Source organism: Leuresthes tenuis, unplaced genomic scaffold (assembly GCF_036924035.1).
Source record: "Leuresthes tenuis unplaced genomic scaffold, fLeuTen1.0.hap1 SCAF_22, whole genome shotgun sequence".
Taxonomy (NCBI): Eukaryota; Metazoa; Chordata; class Actinopteri; order Atheriniformes; family Atherinopsidae; genus Leuresthes; species Leuresthes tenuis.
Genome location: NW_027325376.1, coordinates 13,350,147 through 13,367,982, shown reverse-complemented (window position 1 = coordinate 13,367,982; position 17,836 = coordinate 13,350,147). Strand labels below are relative to the sequence as shown.

Genomic DNA, 17,836 nt, shown 5'->3' with positions numbered 1-17,836 from the left:
AAATGATACAGATGGTTACCAAACTCTACGTTCCTGTTGTGTTTGTAGCTGTCGGTGCTCTAACTCACGCTGAAGAAGTTTGGACTTTAAATCAGATGTTTAATTGTGTCGAACTTATGGCTCAAAGCCTGAACTCATTTAGCTAAAACTGTTTTTGTCCAAAATTTCAACAACAATTGTTTCTGTAAAAGTTCATGTGGGGTCATATATAGTATAATTTAAAACTTAACATTGTAAGTATCAGTCGACAGTTTAGCATCTTGTGGGGTTTCTATCTTTATTCGTATCAAAACTCAGGAATTGAACTTGTAACATCTAATCTGAGAGGTTTAACCTTTTGATGTGCAACAATGAGACCTCATAACAACACGTTCCATTAAAAACACCCCAATAACACACAATAAAGCCTTAATGGCTCCATTTTTCGGAAGATAAAATTATTAACGGACAGACTGTTTATCTCCCTCTTTGAGCGCTGTGTGTGTCCATCTGGGTATGTATGTGTGTTTGTGCGTAATTGCGTGTGTTCCCTGGGGGAACTCGCATCTCGGCCCTGTCCCAGGACCCCAGAACCTCGAAGAACACCGGGACCCGACCAAACAACAAAACGGCCCCGTCAGCGTGATTTATCGACCATTCAGCAACTTACCGACGTATACACAATAACGCACACAGTCCAGCGTGCCAACGCGTGCATATGAGCACGTATGAAAGCGTGCATGTTGACACGTAAACATGAAAAATTTCCCCTGAAGAATGTTGTTCAGCTGCAGAGATGCGATCGGGCAGATGTGCGAACACACAAGTTAGGTATGAAAGCACGTCTGGGGGTGGGAGGAATGCACTCCTTTTGATATGATAAGAATGGCTACAAAAAACAATGGAAGAGAAAGAAATAAAAGCGCGAAGGAGCTGAATAACTCCTAAAGGAGTCAAGTGATGCTGATCAGCAAAAGAAAGACAAGAGGAGGGGGAAGGATGGAGATGAAGGAAGATGTAGAAGGCAGTGGGAGCAAAGGAGGGAAAAGGGAAAGAGAGGAGGAGAGAGGAGGAGGCGGGGGTTGCAAGTAAACATCATGCTGGATGAATGCAATTTTTTCTTTTCTCCTCCCCATCTTCCCCCCTTCCTTCTCCTCCTCCGAGTGAGAGAACAAGAGGCACTGCATCATCCCGACAGCCGGAGAAAGAGAAGAGAAGGAGAGAGAAAGAGGGATTGTGACGGAGGGATAAAGGGCTATCCGTCTCTGTCTGTCACCTCATTCATCGTCCCCTGCTCCGTCCTGCCGGCCCATCCGTCATCTGCTGTCACGCACACACAAAAATACGGACACACGCTTTCCACCAACTTTCACACACTCCACAACAACAGCGACAAACGCACACATCAAAGACGCTCAGGGAGACACACAAACTTCGACTCCCTCTCCGCCCTGTTTCACACATTCACTGCAATGACACACAAACACACTCGACGCTCAGTTTCACACGCGCAAACACTTTTTAGCCACTTTCACAGCAACGGCGGCGGCAAACACAGCGGCCAGAAAGCCTCACAAACTTGTGCTCGAGCTCTCCGCCCCGTTTCACACATTCAGCGATGACAGGCACACAAACACGCCAAACTCACACTAAAAGAGCCCAACTCGGAAACAGCGACTGCAAACACAAGCTCGCTCACGCATCTTCGTGCCCGTACACGCTGGCTTGCCAAGCGCTTTTTCGCAAAGTCGAAACGCAACATAATCGCACAAATAAAATAAAAAAAAACACACACAGACACGCACTCCGCCCTCCAAACATCCTGGATTCTCAGTGGAGCTGTCCAGTTCTGCTCCCGTTTTTCCCAGGACCGAAAACAAGACGCCCAGCACACAAACTGAGCCACTTCCTGTGCTCTGCAGTTTCCCAACATCCAGCCAGAGGACCCATGGAGTCCCCAGAAACACTCGCACAGAGGTCCTGAACTGGTGCTGTGGCGTACAACAAAAAGTGATCGGCAGGACATGTCAGCCAACATCTGACTCTTAAGCCATGAACGCTAACAACTAAGCAAGATTTGAAGCACTTTAAGCACAGACCTGGCATGAGACAGCAGTGCTCCCCTCCAGCGGCAGCCTCCTCACTCCTCAGAGCAGGGAAATTCTGCTTAGGAAGGTCTCAAAGAACACTTCAAACACTCTAAGGTGTTCGCAAGATTTCAAACTCCCCAGATATTAACCAAGTCCGATCCACAAAGATCTCACCGCCCACAAGGTACAAAAGATAAGACACCCTCAGATGCTCTTCCTATTCGCCCAGACTGGGACCATCACAAGGTCAAGCAGGTTGGCAGACTGTGATGACTAATCAGCATCAATGTTAGAGTCACATCAATTTCAGAATGACTAAAATTCGTCACGTAACCTCTGCAACAGGTTGATGCAATGCCATAACTTTTTACAGATTAAAAAGGTGGGATGGACTTTTATTGTTGGCAGGATTCGTTCAAATCCTAAAGGACATGGAAATAATGAGTTCCAAAGATCCCTGCACATTATCATTTTGTAATCATCATTTTGAACCTGATTATGTATGGAGTTCATCATTTAGCCCCAATAAAGAGAGACACTTTAATGATGAGATAAAGCAAGAAACAGTCATAATTAATCAAAATGTTTAAACCTTTGAAGATATGGCATTAAAAGGCTTTAAAGGATGATACCAGACATCGGGAGGGAATTAAACAACTAAGAATGGTGGCAGGCATGAGAATGACACAGAATTAAAAAGTAGGGGGTATAAAGCAAAGCCAAACAATCAGAAAACCAAATAAAGGAAGAAGACGAGGACTGGGGGTGTGTGAGGGAAGATGGGAGGAAGGATGAAAAGGACAAGTGGGGAGGGGGGGGAGATAGTGTGGCGAGGGAAAAAAAAAAAAACAGAAAGAGAAAGAGAAAACGAAGGAGAGAGGACCACGAGGGAGACAAAGACCTACTTGTCTCAAGTCACTGAAGGCCAGAAGCAACGTGTCACCCTGGAAGCCTGCGACCGGGCCGGCTCTGGCAAAACCTGTGGGAAAATACAAACCCGCCCCCCCCCAGTCCACCCCCGGAGAGAGGGAAGAGAGGAGGAGGAGGAGGAAAAAAAAAAAAGAGAGGGTGAAAAACAGAATAATAAAAGACCTGGTCGGATTCGCTATGCATCGGGATAGATTGGCAGACAAATGACAGCCTGGGGAGGAGGAGGAGGAGAGGGAAGGGGAGGGGAGGGGAGGGGAGGGCAGGGTGTTGGAGTCATGTCGCTAGAGACTGTGTGTTCATGCTTGTGAGAGATATTGTGTGAAAAAGTACGAGTGTGTGTGTGTGTGTGTGGATGGAAGGAGCAAAGGTTTTTAGGTGTAGGCTGTGCTGAATATGTGATGAGGATGTAATTCTCAGCATGCGTCTCGCTGAAAGCGAATGTGAAAACGGTTCTCGTACGCTTGCTGAGTGTGTTTACGTGTTTGCACAAGCTTTCGCTTGCATGTCTGAGAACAGCTGAAGACAGTTGGAGTTTGAACCCGGGGTGACGCCTGTGTGTGTGTGTGTGTCGGGGTCGTGCGGAGTGTGAGCTGGGGTCTTGGCGTCAGTTGGCCCCCGTAAACAAGCTGACTGGTATTCTGAGCGAGGGAACGACAGAAAAGAGGAGTGCTGCGGCGGAGGAGAGCGAGCCTGTAGCTAATCTCTTTCACCTCGGGACACTCACACACAGACACACAGGGCCATACACACTACAGCACTCATTACACGCCTGCCATCTTCAATGACCCCGGCGACACACACACACACACACACACAAACAGGTCCCGCTCGTGAACTTTGAAGCTACAGGTTAAATTAACCTTTTATTATATATAATTTTTATATTCATCCACTTCTACGTTTCATGGCTCAATCCCAAATTCCACCCTTGGCCCCACCCCTCCATTTTGCTCGGTTTCCTTCTGCTTTTGGGGACCAACATGTAGCATCATTTAGCCATCTAAAATGTGTTGAAAGGCTATATGAGCACTACTCCTTGATCCTCCAAAAACACAATGGCTGTAAGGCCAAGAGGTGATTGGGAGTGGGGAAAGAGTCTTCCATACTTAGTGAAAAATCTGCTCATTGTCTGTGGACACAGTGGAAAAAAAGAAGGTCCCTGTGAGAGTATTTCTTCAATCCGTATCAGGCTTGGCTTGAAACCAACTCGGTTATGATCAAAGGAATATTGTGGTTATGGTTAAAAGAAGCCAAAAGAGCTTTAGAGTCGAGGCAGACACATGGTGCGCCTGAACCTGACACTCAGCTGGTCTGATGCAACCATCTGGAAACAGCGTCCTTGGAAATGATCCGAAATAGGAAGCTGCTTTCCAATAATACTTGGAAAGTGACCGCATCAAACTTCCCTAACATGAGAGAAGTTGAACCAATCAGATCGCTGAACCACTGCCAGCAGAACTAGCTGGTAGATCTGAATCCATCCACGTCCAGTTTGGAGAGAAGCAAATTAAGAGCTACTGTCAAATTCTGATCTATCTGATGGGGTGACAGCATTTACACTGACCTCTTCCAGGAGTCACTCCTTAACTGGCACCTAAAACTTGTCAGTAGCTGGCAGTATGATGACTGATCTGTTGTACCTCACCAAAACTCCTTAAGTTCTCCTTAAGATGTTTAAGTGAGGCTCACATGATCTCTAAAACACTAACTGTAGTTAAATGGTTAAAACCTCTATTTTAAAAGCTATCTTTTTATGTCAATCTGTAAGAATTCTGAGTAGAGATCCCAACATAACTGATGTTTACCTTCACTGCTTTGAGGGCTACACTGTATTCAGGACCGAAGTTACATCCAGCACCTAGTCTGTAAGCTACGAGAACATGAAGGAATGGCTTTAGGATGTATTCCACTGGCCATGTTGGGCCGGTTTCTGAAAATGGGGGAATTTCTTAGATAATCAAGCGTGTCGATCATTTTTGACTGTGGAAGCCAGCCAAGAGCGAGAAGCCAGCAGTCATGTAGATGGGTAAAAATGATCAATCTTGCTTCTTTTTGTTACCGACAGCTAACAAATCACATGTATTTAAAATTCTAAATTAGCACATCCACCTGGATTTTGTGTTCTCATCCATGTTGGCATGGAGCCGGAGCTGATTAACAGAAGACTGCTACAGAGTCACTCGACTCGGGACTGAATGCAGACTTAAAACCGTCCCATTTCACACTAAAGACACATGCTAGCATTCCGTTTGATCTGTGTAAAAAAAGGGCTATAGTTTATAGCTCAACCCCTTAATATCAACAGATCTGTTTTAGCTGTTTTAAACCATGTTTTTGTTATTACCTTTTTGTCCTTTAATGCTTTAATACCACTGCGGTTTTTGGCCCTTGGGCTTACCATTTTTCTCATATATTCATTTAATTTAATTTCCTTTTTTTTTTTATATCTTTCACTGTGCTTTGTTCTGTTTTAGGATCTGAACATTTTGCTTTTATTGATTCTTTCTTAAAAACTGGTTACATCTGCCCTCTTCCGTGCCTTTTTTTTTTTGGTTGTTTTTTTCCAACTTGCTGTTTGATTTGGCCAAATGTTCTATTACACAATTTGCTTTTCATTCCCACATGTTTTTAAAACAAAGGGAAGTTTAAGAACAATGAGGCTCTGTCTGAAATGTTAATTGAAACAAAATGCAATGATTTGCTAATTTCATAAACCAACATAACATATTCAGAGCTGAACATAGAGGGAAATAAATATCTAGAGTTCAAAGTGAGACATTTTTACTATTTCAAAAACAAAAACCAAGCACATGATGAATTTGATGGCACAAACATGTCTCAGAGTTGGGCCGGGGCCATGTTTATCACTGTGTAGCATCCTCTCTTCTTTTAACAACAGTCTGTAAACGTCTGGGAGCTGAGGAGACCAGCTGCTGGACCTTCGGGAGAGGAATGCTGTAGGATCACAGCTGCTCTAAAGTGCTGGGTCTTCTTGGTCATATTTGGGTTTAATTTAGCCCCAAATGTTTTTAACTGGTGGGCAGGCCAGTCCAGCACTCGGACTGCTCTACTTGGCTGTTGTAATAGATGCAGTATGTGGGGTTTTGCACAGAAATGGGCAAGGCCTTTCCTGGAAAAGGCGCATCGTTGCTCTAAAAGCTGTTTGTACCTTTGAAGAATTAATGGTTGATTCATCTGAATGGTGTCCACTTTGCCTCAGGCTATTTTAAATGAACTCTGGCCCAACATTTCATCGTGCTCTTCCTCCAACGCTGGTTAAAGCTGTGTTTCTGAGTGTTTCCATGTCTGTTTTTAATTCAGCGCCTCCTGAGGACCTGATCATCTTGGGCACAGAGAGGTTTGTTCTGTTGATAATCTGTTGATAATATTATGTAATGTAGGTGACGGACTACTCAAACAGTTTTATTTACACTGTTTTTTAATAATCTTGCACTGAGGAACATTATTCTGAAATTGCTCCACATTTGGAAATGCCATTTTTCGTTCTTTCATAGATTGCTGAACCTCTGCTCATCTTCACCTCTTAGAGTCTCTGCCTCTCTAAGGTGCTCTTTATGCACCTTATCATGTTACTGACCTGTTGCCAATAAACGGAAGCAGTTGCAACATGTTCTTCCAGTTTCTTTTCCAGCCTAAAATCTTGGCGTTTCCATGTTCAACTTTCATATTAAACAGCAGCCTTTTGGAACTGGGGCCGTAACATCAGTGATTTGTCACCCCTCTCTTTCTACCTCACTTTCACTTTATATTTTCTTTCTTTATCAAGTTCTCGCTCTTCCTCTAAACAGGCAACCAAGTGTCACTTTTCAGCATTAATTCTCCATCTTTTGCTGCTACTCTTCTCACGTCCTCTCTGCAATTTAAATGAGTTTCTCTTACTTTCCTTTTCTTTGCTGGTTTTCTTCTGTCCTTCTCTGCTGTCTTTCTTCCCACACTTCCTTTCTACCCACTGATCATTCATCTGTGCCTCAGTTTCTTCTTATCCGTCACAATCCTGAAATTCCTCCATTCATTTACACCCTAATCCCCCTTTCTTGTGCTCTCCCAATTTCCTGCTGCCATCAAACTCACCATTAATTTCTATTTAATTTCTCCTCCCATCCATGTATTTAACTCTTTTCTGCCCCGTCTTTACTTCTTTTTAAGACTTCTGCTTCCCATTTTATTGAACTCACACCTCTTTCATCTAACCCTTTGTCCCACAGATCCTTTAAATCTAACCTTTCCTTTTATCTGACACTTTATTTACTTACCTACTCTTATTTCCCTTGATTTCTTTAACACTACAGCGTACAGTTTGCTTCTCGTTTTGAGCTTCCATTTTACGTTTCTTTACACATCAGTTTTTCATTTTCAGCTTTGAACATTTGACTGTTTTTTTTAAAAAACATTTCTGTATCAGCCAGCCTTTTCTCTTATTTCACACTTGCTCTGTCCGCCCAACACTGTATTAGTACTTTAATTCATTGCTGAAAATCAGCTTTCTTTGATTACTCAATTTTAGCCATCATTCCGTTTCTTTTACCAATTTTCAGCTGTTAAAGACTATATTTGAACAGTTTAACAGTCCCTTACTATTCTCTATTTTAACATTGTAATTCCTTCACATCTTCTGATTTCATTTCTTTAATCTTCCATCAACATGTTCACTTTAGTTTCAGGGTTTCTCTATTTTGTCATTAAAATATTTTCCTTCCCTCTTTCCCACCTTTTGCTCTGTCGTGTGGTTTCCTTCTTAGTTGTTCACATCCTTTAGATTATTCTCTTTTTCTTTCCATTTTATATGTCCCTCTACTGTAACTTCAACTCCACTTCCCCACCAGTTTGCTCCAAAGAAGTAACTCTGTGACCCCCATAATCCCTTCGCAGCACTGCATGCATGTCACTGCCCATCATGTCAGAAACACACACACAATGCGACCCACAATGAGACCCTAAGAACCTTGATCATGTAAAAAAACAAGCCAACAATGCCTCGCGCTCTTTCATGTCTCCCTCTCCTTTATCTGCACAACTGTGTCTTTCGGTCTCAGAAATCACGGAAATGGAGGAGGGAGGGGGGGAGAAGGGCAAAGGGCAGCTTGGGCGGGGTGAGAAAGAGTGAAAAGGTTGAACTGTAAGACAGGAGAGGAGAAAAATAGGTGGATGAGAGCGACACGGTGGGAGAGAGAGGAGAAGAATGTAAGAGGAAAGAGTGGCGAATCTGAGAAAAGAAGCAACGATGGAGAGAGGAGAGAACAGATGAGAGGAGAAACTAATGGTCTGGTCTCAAAGATGCTCTCGCCCAACCATTTGTTTGGTTGTTCCATAGCGCCCCCTGTGCTTTCAAATGCAAAATGCAAACACAGTGCCTCTGAACTACCTTTTTCCTTTTCTTTTTTTTTAAAGAAAGAGAAGAAGCGTTCGCAGTCCGTGTGGCTTCAACGCTCGCTGATCAAATGAGTGTGAAATGTCATTTTAAAGAGTCTTTTTTCTTACACTTTTGTGTTAAACAAGTGTGAAAACAAAAAAGGAAAGGAAAACAGGAAAGAAAATGTGGGAAATAGAGGGAGTACAAAATATAAATGTACATCTTCTACATTAGTGTCACTAAAAATCTCATTTTAGATTATAATAAAAAACATATGTATATATTAAGAAAACATTCAAGTCTTATAAGGCCATGCACACGTAAACAATTATAATAATGTTATTATAGTAGTATTACATTAGGTTTAAAGACCTGGATAAAGAACAGCTAACTTTGCACATTAATGTAGAAAATATACTGTTAAATGCTAAAAAAGCTAAAAGGATGATAACAGGTCCAGAAGGAACTTCAGTTTACAACAAACTACTTTCCATTTTTATGTTAAAAAAAATAAATAAATCAACAGCAGAGAGAAAGAAAGAAAACTCACTCTCACACTCCCTGACATCGGTGTTGAGCTGGTGAAGAGCTCCCATGGAGACCTGCCGGACCTCCGGGTCGAGCAGCAGCTGCATCAGGGAGGTGGAGATGTGTTTACATGTCGACATGCAGGCCGTCTGGGCAACTTTACCCTGAGGAAAGCAGAAAGAGGCGAGATGTTGAAGCGATCTGAATCAGGGATACACGGCATCACGTTGCTTACTGCAATCGGCCTAAAAGCAAAAGCAATCAAACCTACCAACGGCAGTGACCGGTGTGTATTTAACGTGTCCTGCTTTTGCTCCGAAACCGACGAGATTTATTCACATTTCATTTTGTTGGGCACAAAATAATTTGCTAATCAAGCAGTTTAACATTTTTTTCCTCTCTTACAGAACTGATTTTTTTTTCACATGGAAGGTATAAATAAAAAGCTTTTTAGTAACATTCATATGAAAGAATTTGTGCTCACTAAAAAACGGACTGAAATACTATTTATTTTATTATGTTGGGTAACTTTACAATTGTTTTAGGTACTTTTACTGCCTAAGGTAAGACAGTAAGGGTTTCTTCCTTACCTTTACGCTGTTTTATTGGCCAACTTTACCGAGTATTTTTTATTACGAAACTTTAACCAGATGCTCTTAATTCCTAACTTTAATCAAATGCTTTTGGTGCAACAGAAGACCGAAGGAAGTAAAAAGCCCCGACACAGAAAAACACCACATAAATACAGACACACACACAGCTAGCATTAAAGTATGCTGCGTTCAGGTGCAGTCAGAATGATGAAGGAGTACAACAAGAATAAAAGCAATAGCATCTAGCCGTGGCCTCAATCTCGACGTCTGCATTCCAATACAATGAAGCCAGGAGATCAAAAGGAGAAGGACAGAGGTAAAACTAAAAAGTTAAACTGGGAGCGAAAGAGCAAAAGTTCAGCAAAGACAAAAATAACAACCCGAGCCAAACTGCGACGAGAGAACATGTTTTGTTTCCCCGTAATCATTAAATAACAATTTTCATTACGATTCATTTCCTCTTCCTTTATTCCATTAACACAGTTTTGACAAGACGTTATGTTGAGAGCACAAACTATCCTCCTACAATCACAAAAAACAGGGTAAGAAGGGGAAGTGCATGTTTTCACTGAAAGGGCTGATTACACAAATTAATCCTAACGAGACTTTGATGTGTCTGGCCGACACAAACGGACACACACCAATACACTTTCAGGTGATTAATAGGGAAAACCAGGCCTCTCCTTCCAGCCCTGTATATTTAATGACCTTCATTCATCACACAGTGAAACTAAACACAAGCATACACACACACACAATCAGACAAACACATAATTTGTTGTAATTGTGCATCAGCTTCGAGAGCTGGTGTGAATCTGTTATAATCATATAACTGTGTGTTTGTGCAGCTCTAATCACACATAAATGACTCCGTTTCCATGTGTTGTTTGGTAATATTTGTAAATGCTGCCATAATTCTCAGAGAATAAATGATCAACATGCTCCTGCGATGGCAAACGCGAAGAAAAAGTTGACCGAACTGAATTTTCCCTCTTCATCCGCTTTGAACTGCGGCTGAAACGCTTCATTGTGTTTCATCAATTGATGAGGCTGCTGATCAAACATGAGCTAGTTTATTATCGTAAGTTAGTTGATTGGAACTCTTTATACCCATTCAATGTCAGTTCAAGTAGAGGTGACATTTGGTGAAAAATAAATAAATAAAAATGCTTGCGCTGCATTTCGATGGTAGGAACTTTTTCTAATCTATGGAGTCCTTTTCTTGACCCTGTTTATTCCCACCAGAGTAACCAGGTATTAAGCAGAGTTCAGAAAAAAACACCCCAGGTAAGCAGGTAGTACCTATGTGGAACCTTCCAGGTAGCGATACAGCACTGAACATTTCTGAATGATTTAATGTGTTTTATTTCCATTTTACCGTCTCAAGTCGAGTTTGCATTCACAGGCTTTTCTAAAACGATCCTTTGAAAAGCCCCGAAAACCAAATAAGAATCAGACACGTTTCCATCGCCCGGTTTGAAGTGAATGAACTTGCCCAGAAATAAACTTTGAAGAGAATGAAAGCAACAATACCTGCGGTGGACATCCACAAGAGAAAATGGAGCCAGACTTTTTTTCCGGAAATATCTAGGACCTAATATCATACTTCTGAAGATGCAGGTTAATCACGTGACTTTGTTTGCCAGCTTAGACAGGAAAAGGCTGTTGAGTTGCATTATTCTAATCTTTGCCAGATCAGGCACAATTGGCAAAGTTGTTTGTTTCCATTCATTTGTATCAAGTCTTCTACAATATTCTCGACTCTAATCCGCGACTCTTTGCTACTGGTTTACACTGGCAATAGATGTAACACTTCATAGATAATTCCATCTTTTATATACAAAACTTGAAATAGTCCAAAGTCTGATAACTAATTTGGGACAAAATTAAGCAGATCAACCATTCTGATCCTAAATTAAAGGCATACACGCAACACTTAGCCAACAAATAGCATGTACAATCACTCCAAATAACTAGTCCTAATCAAGTCTTAAAGGGACGTTCCTCCCTCCTTTAGGTTTCCTCAATAATTTGCTAACATATTGAAATGAACAGGCATTAGTTCAAATCACAGGCTTTCACGAAGCAACAATTTAATCAAGTAAATTTTATCTTTAATTTAACAGACATTCTTTCATATAATTTCCTCTGATTTCCAGGCAGCTGCTCAACTTCTTTTCCCACTATAATGACCCCAGTTTCCTCTCAAATATCCATAAAATCCATCTTATCTCTAATACAACAGAGGCATGGAGAGCTCAGACTGTAGGAACTGAGGTCCACCTCAGGAAAGTGTCTGGACTACAGTTCATTCTGGAGGCAGCCTTTAAAATCAACTTTTACATCAGGCGCACACGTGCGAGCACATATGTTTGAGAAACGCACTCGTACCAGTGGACGGATATCCTCCAATCCTACACTGGCCTCTGAACTCTGAACACACACCCCACACAACCCCGGGGGTCAATTATCACAGGGCGAGATTGAGCGTGAAATGAGCTAATTCTATTTACATGGCCTGAACCTAGACAGGCTGAAATACACAAACACATAGGTAGGTCTGTCTGCCACAAAGGGTGTCGCCTTTAATACAGACAACTGGCAGCAATTAGCCTGAGGCACACTGAGGGAAGGAAAGGAGACGGAAGGAGAGAAAAAGAGGAGGAAGAAAAAGACCAGGAAGAAGAAAGCATGAAGAAAGTGGGAGGAAAGGTGGGTGGGTACAGTTAAAGAAAGGAAATGAGATGAAATGAGAGTAACAGGAAGGAGCGGTGAGAGCAGGAAAAAGGGAAAGGAATGCAGGTGTGAAGGGAAGGCTGACTATAGGAGAGAAAAATGATGTGAATCCTAGAAAATGAAAAGAGGAAAACAGTGGAGATGGGAAGATAGCTGAGGACAGGTTAGGATAGCTGAAGAAAGGAAATGAGAAAAGGAAAACAAAGAAAAGAACAGCTGAGGAAAGAGGAGGAAATGAGGAATGAGGACAGTTTAGTTGGATAAATAAGACAAAAGGAAGGGAGATGGAGGGCAGATGAAGGGACGTAAGGAAAAGAGAGGAAATGAAAAGGCCAGGCAAAGAAAAGAGGCGGAAAAGAAAGGGAGGGAACTAGGAGTAGAGATGACAGAAGATGAGGATAGAACAGGAAAATGGAAGAAAAAGAGAAAAATGAGGGAAAGTAAGAAAGACGAGGAAGGAAAGGAAAAGGAATCAGAAACTACACGGGACAAACACCAAAAGAAGAAGACGCGGAAAAAGAAAGGGCTGAAAAGAAAAAGGAAGCTCGATGAAAGGATAACTAAAGAAAGGACAGATGGCAACATCTTAAAAGAAAGATGATAGAGAAGATGAAGAACGGAGGGAAAATTGGAGAAAGGAAAAACGAGGGAAAATATGAGCAAATTAAGGAAAAGCCAAATGTGCACTGAGCACAGGTAAAGAAAGACAAAGAAGGATGGACCATAAACAGGGAAGGCGAGCAGCAACACAAGAAACAAGGGATGTGGAGATAACAGGAGGAGGGAATGAGAAGTTATTAAGCAAGAAAAAAGAAAAACACCATCAGCTGATGCTTCACATTCAACATCCCTCTACTCCGAACCCCACTTGCCCCAAATCTCCACCTCTCCACCCTCCTTTTAGCCTCTGCCGGGCTAATAAGGGACGTTAATCAAAGCTCATTAAAAGCCACTCAGCTCCAAACGGCTGAACAAATAGACAAGAAAGAAAGAAAGAAAGAAAAAGAAAGAAAGAAAGCAGGCGAGGTGGAGGAAGAGAGGTGAGGGGAAAGGACCGGGACGAGACTGGTGGGGTCAGGCCGAGAGAGACGGACGGCACGAAGGGGGTGGCGAGCAAGAAAGAGCAAGGAAAGAGGGAAGAGGAAGGAAAAGGAGGATGGATACGACAGTAAATCACGCAAATAAACATGAATTAACATTTCAGGAGCATTTAAAGCTGCATCCATTTGTGCTTTTCATGTCTGATTCACAGAGCTGGGAACTTTGGTCAAAGGAATCTTCAAACCGAAAAGCACAGGACCAAGACCTCAGACAGCTTCTTTTTGGTCAGTTGTTACCATGGAAACAGCCTTCATTTAGAGCTGGGTTAAGATTAATGGGTTAAGAACTGCAGCAGGTCCAAAAAGATTCATACCTTTCAAGATGGTGACGGCCAAATGATCTCTCCGTCTGTCCAGGGGTTTTAGTTACAACTCGCATGCATGTTTGAAAGAAACCTTTGTAACCAAGATGGCGCTCAGAGCCCAACTCACAACCATTTCTCTCTATTTAAGGAGCTATGGTCATAGATCTCAAACAGGAAAACAGTAGCACCAACTTGGATGGTCCAGAGCGGATCCCTACTTACATCAGGGGATGGGTGCGAGATAGAGCTCGTTTAGCATCAGGATTGCCAGATGTTCATAAGCGACAGGTAGCATTTAGAAAAGCTTTTAAACATTTAGAGCATCTCTAAACACAGGTTAAATAATAAATGTTTTTGTCAGGCAATAAGAAAAACACTGATCTGAGAAGAGAAGTGTTCTCCTCAACGCCATCGTCCTCTGCAGAGATTGAGAAACACTCGTGGGACATCCAAACGACACAACTGTTGCTGGAACAGAGGTTTGCAGGGGTGCGATGGTGTTGCTTTTGTTTCTCTAATCAAAGTGAATGAAAGCGCTGTGCACGTGAGCCAAAGCGGTGACAACATGGCTCATACACTGCCGTTGCACCTGTGGTCACCCTCTGTGTGAAAGGCCTCGTGATGCCTCCTGTTTCTTTAAAGCCCTCCTCCTGAAACTAAATCTGTTCAGAGTCAATAAGGCAAGGCAGCTGCGCGGTCTTTGTTTTACGAGTGTCAAACTATCCATTGGGTGGGTACACTACCCTCCCCCGAAAAAAAAACAGCTACACTAAGTTTGTCGAACCTCCTTTTGCCACTTATTGTGGCACTAATTTGCCGAGGCGTCGTTGTGATAAGCTGTGATGTCGCAACATTTATTTCTGAATTACATCAGGTCAAGATTCCTCCAGCACATCCACAGGATTCTCATTGGGATTAAGCTCTGGACTCTGGTGGTCAATCCAGAGAGAATTTCTTTAGAAGTTAGACTTTACATTCGCAGACCTCATAGACACAAATACGTGAGAGAGAAACCCAAAAAGCTTTCAGGGCTTTTACACAGGTTTAAAGTAAAGCTCGGGACTGAAGCTGACCATACTGGACCAATCCAGAAGAATTAGTACAGGCTTCTGTGGTCAATGAAGGGATGTGGTCTCATTGTGGGGTAAATTAATCTGGCTATGTTTCGCCATAGAAACTACTCCAGCATGCAGAACAGGTAGAGAATACAGGTCAAATAAACACGCCGAGGGTTCAAATGAACATATTTTGCAAAGGATCATTTCCTCCCCTCAGTTATGTTTGGTTATCATCATATTTGCCTTAAATTTAATCAAGGACATGAAATACAAACACTGCAAAGACAAATTTGTTGGAGCTAGCAGAAGCTCATATGTGAAATAGTTTAGCGAGATAGATTCACATGCGTGTCTCTCATTTTGGAGCAGCTGAATTCCTCCGCCGCCTCGAGATGCTGGAAGCAGGCTGATTTAAGAAACTTACAGCGTAGTAAGTCACAATGCCACAACACACTGTTTCACAACTCCTGGAAGGGATTCGACATGGTGTATAATATGCTCTCCGTCCATCCAGAAACCTGTCAGTCAAATGAACAGCCAGTCAGGGCAGCCAAAAGTCAAGAGGTGGGATCACAGCAAAAAATATGATACCAGTGTGTGACACCCGATTTCTGTGCTCCATCGCCTAAATCTGTCACGCGGAATCCAGATGGTTACAGGTGCTTATTGTGATTCATGAGCTGGAAAATGGCAGCGAATGGGAATCTTCTTATGCGTCTGAGACTTGCATTCACATGGTCTACATGAAAATGACCGTATAGGGTGCAGCTCCAGGTTAAGAGTTGTAAAATGATCACAGATTTCTGCAGAGCCATCTATTCACGTCAGTCAAGGAAAAAAGAAAGAAAAAGAAAACAAGTCTGGACTTAACTTTGGGTGCATGTTTGTGAGCGTTCTCTCTCTACAGCTACACTTCAGTGGCTTAAACAGAAAATCTGATCTGACAGAAAACAGGGCTGGAAATGTCTTTAGCCCTGCGAGATCACTGGCAAAACCTTCTTTTTTCTTAAATTTCTCTTTTTGTGTTGTTTCAGTACGGCGGGGGGGAGCATCTATGTTACCGTCATATCTAGATGTGCTCACCTGAGTGGCAAAAAACATTCAACATAGCTGCAGTAACTGGCCGTATAACAAGTGAACTTAACCTTCAATCAAATATTCTTGGACTTGACAGGGATCCTTGTGGCCTACCAAAGAATCAGTGGACCACAGACATTAAGATCTGGCCAGAATTCGGGTTTCCTGGTATCGATACATCGACCTCAGTGGATAGTCTGTTTGTATACAGACGGCTTTATTCCGCTCAAACTTGTGCAGTGAATACTTTAAACTCAGCAGAGTTGTTAAACACTTCAAAATGCTTTGGGGACGTACCAAAGCAGCCTCTGTCTGTTTTCAATAGACTTTTTCCAGCTGTGTCCCCGTCAACTCATAACACTGGGAGGACATCTGACGTGTGAACATTGAGATTAAGATTGCAGGAGGAGGTTAGAACTGGGATTCAGTCGTGTAAATAATAAACTTTATTTGAACGTATTTAGAAAAGAAAATCCACTTCTTTGCACAACAGACCTGGTAATGTTACGATCAGCCAGCATCTGCTGCCCACAATGCAGACCATAAAGGCTGTGTTCCAGATCTTTTCCCATAACACACAAAAACACTGCAGTTAAAGACCCTAAATTGTATATTCTAAACAGCGCATCCATCCGTGGTTTGTCAAAATACTGTACAGTAATGATTTTTACCCAAAAACCTAACATAATGGACATGAGTTTATATTTTGAGGCCTGGATTCTTTGACTCGCAGCAGCTCAGTTGGCTCTCTTCTTTTCCTGAATCCGTTGCTTTCACAGGATTCTTTATCGTTTGAGGCGCAGTTTGAAGCAGCAACAGGCTCCGTTACTGCTTCGCGACTGAAAAGTTAGGAAACCAGACAGACTCGCAGCGGCCCCGAGGTGCAAAACGCAACGACAGAACAGTTCATCTGAAATGCTGTCCTCTGCTCTGCTGTCGCGTTGTGAAGTGTTGAGCTATCTGAGCGTGTCACTGTTTTTCTGGGATTGTGTTGGGTTTTTTCCCCCCCGTGTGCACGTTCCATATTTTTGCCTTTCTTGCGTCAATAGCTGCGTCGTGCATTTAGTTTTTCTTATTTTCCCCGTTTTGCTTTTTTATTTAGTCGCATTTCTTTTCCTTGTGGCATGAGCTGATTTTTTTTTTTGCTTTGCTGCTGTTTTTTTTTTTTTTTTTTTCCTCTTTCATGTTGCACTTCAGGGCCGCTGCACATCTTCTTACCAGCTCGGGAAAATACTTGATAACCAAGTGAATTTAAGCTTTAATTGTTAATTACTTTCAGAATCTGCTATAGCACTAATGTTGCTGGTCCATCAGCCTAAACACAACACTGGCAGGTGACCAGCTCTCATTTCCCTCCCTGTCTGGGACACAGTTAGGGGCAAATTAAAACCTTTCCAGGAAAACATGCATCACTCTCTTGTCATCTCCCATGCTTGTTGATGAACTCATAAGTGGGGAATTTAAAGTCAAAGTTGAGGAGTTAAAGAGGTCAGTTAGGGGTTGGTAAACATCACTCCGTTACTGCAACAACACAGATACTCACCGGTAAGGTGGCATGATCTACAGGCGTTCCCTACAGCAAAAAAACATAAACCAAGACATTTACCGAGTGGCAGAACATCCAAACTCATGATTGATGGGAGACATGAAAAGCTGAAGGAGTATAATGGCTGCATGGAAATAAACCTCATCAAACAAATCACTGCAAATCACAGCTTTTAACACGTCTGTGTGCAAATTACTCGCTGCACACGGGGGCCCGTGAGACGAGGCTAACCCGGCTCCATCTGCCACTTTGCGTAAAGTGATGACGCATCATGGAGAACTCATCGACACACAGAAGAGAAGCAGCAGCCAAGTCCTCTAAGTGCACGGCAGAGAACCGATCAAGTAGATCCGAAACCAGAAAGCTGGAGAGTTGTGTGTCCAAGATTTCCTTTCTAATTTTCACATGATCACTTTCACCCCTGAGGCCTTTTCCCATCTTCCTCGTTCCATCTTGAAAATTTGAGCCCAACTCGATTATGAGCTTATTTTTTTTTTTTTTTTCTTCTTCTGCGAAGCACGGA

General features: G+C 42.5%; 1 protein-coding gene across 1 annotated transcript in view; it reads right to left on the bottom strand.

Annotated features, from left to right (window-relative positions):
- Positions 1-17,836, bottom strand: part of exoc6b (exocyst complex component 6B) — a 93,213-nt gene that overhangs the window by 23,977 nt on the left and 51,400 nt on the right. The window contains exons 19-20 of the mRNA XM_072376603.1: positions 8,921-9,062; positions 2,975-3,048 (exon numbers count right to left, since the gene is read on the bottom strand). Coding sequence (XP_072232704.1) covers positions 2,975-3,048; positions 8,921-9,062 — 216 coding nt within the window. The remainder of the gene's footprint in view (positions 1-2,974; positions 3,049-8,920; positions 9,063-17,836) is intronic.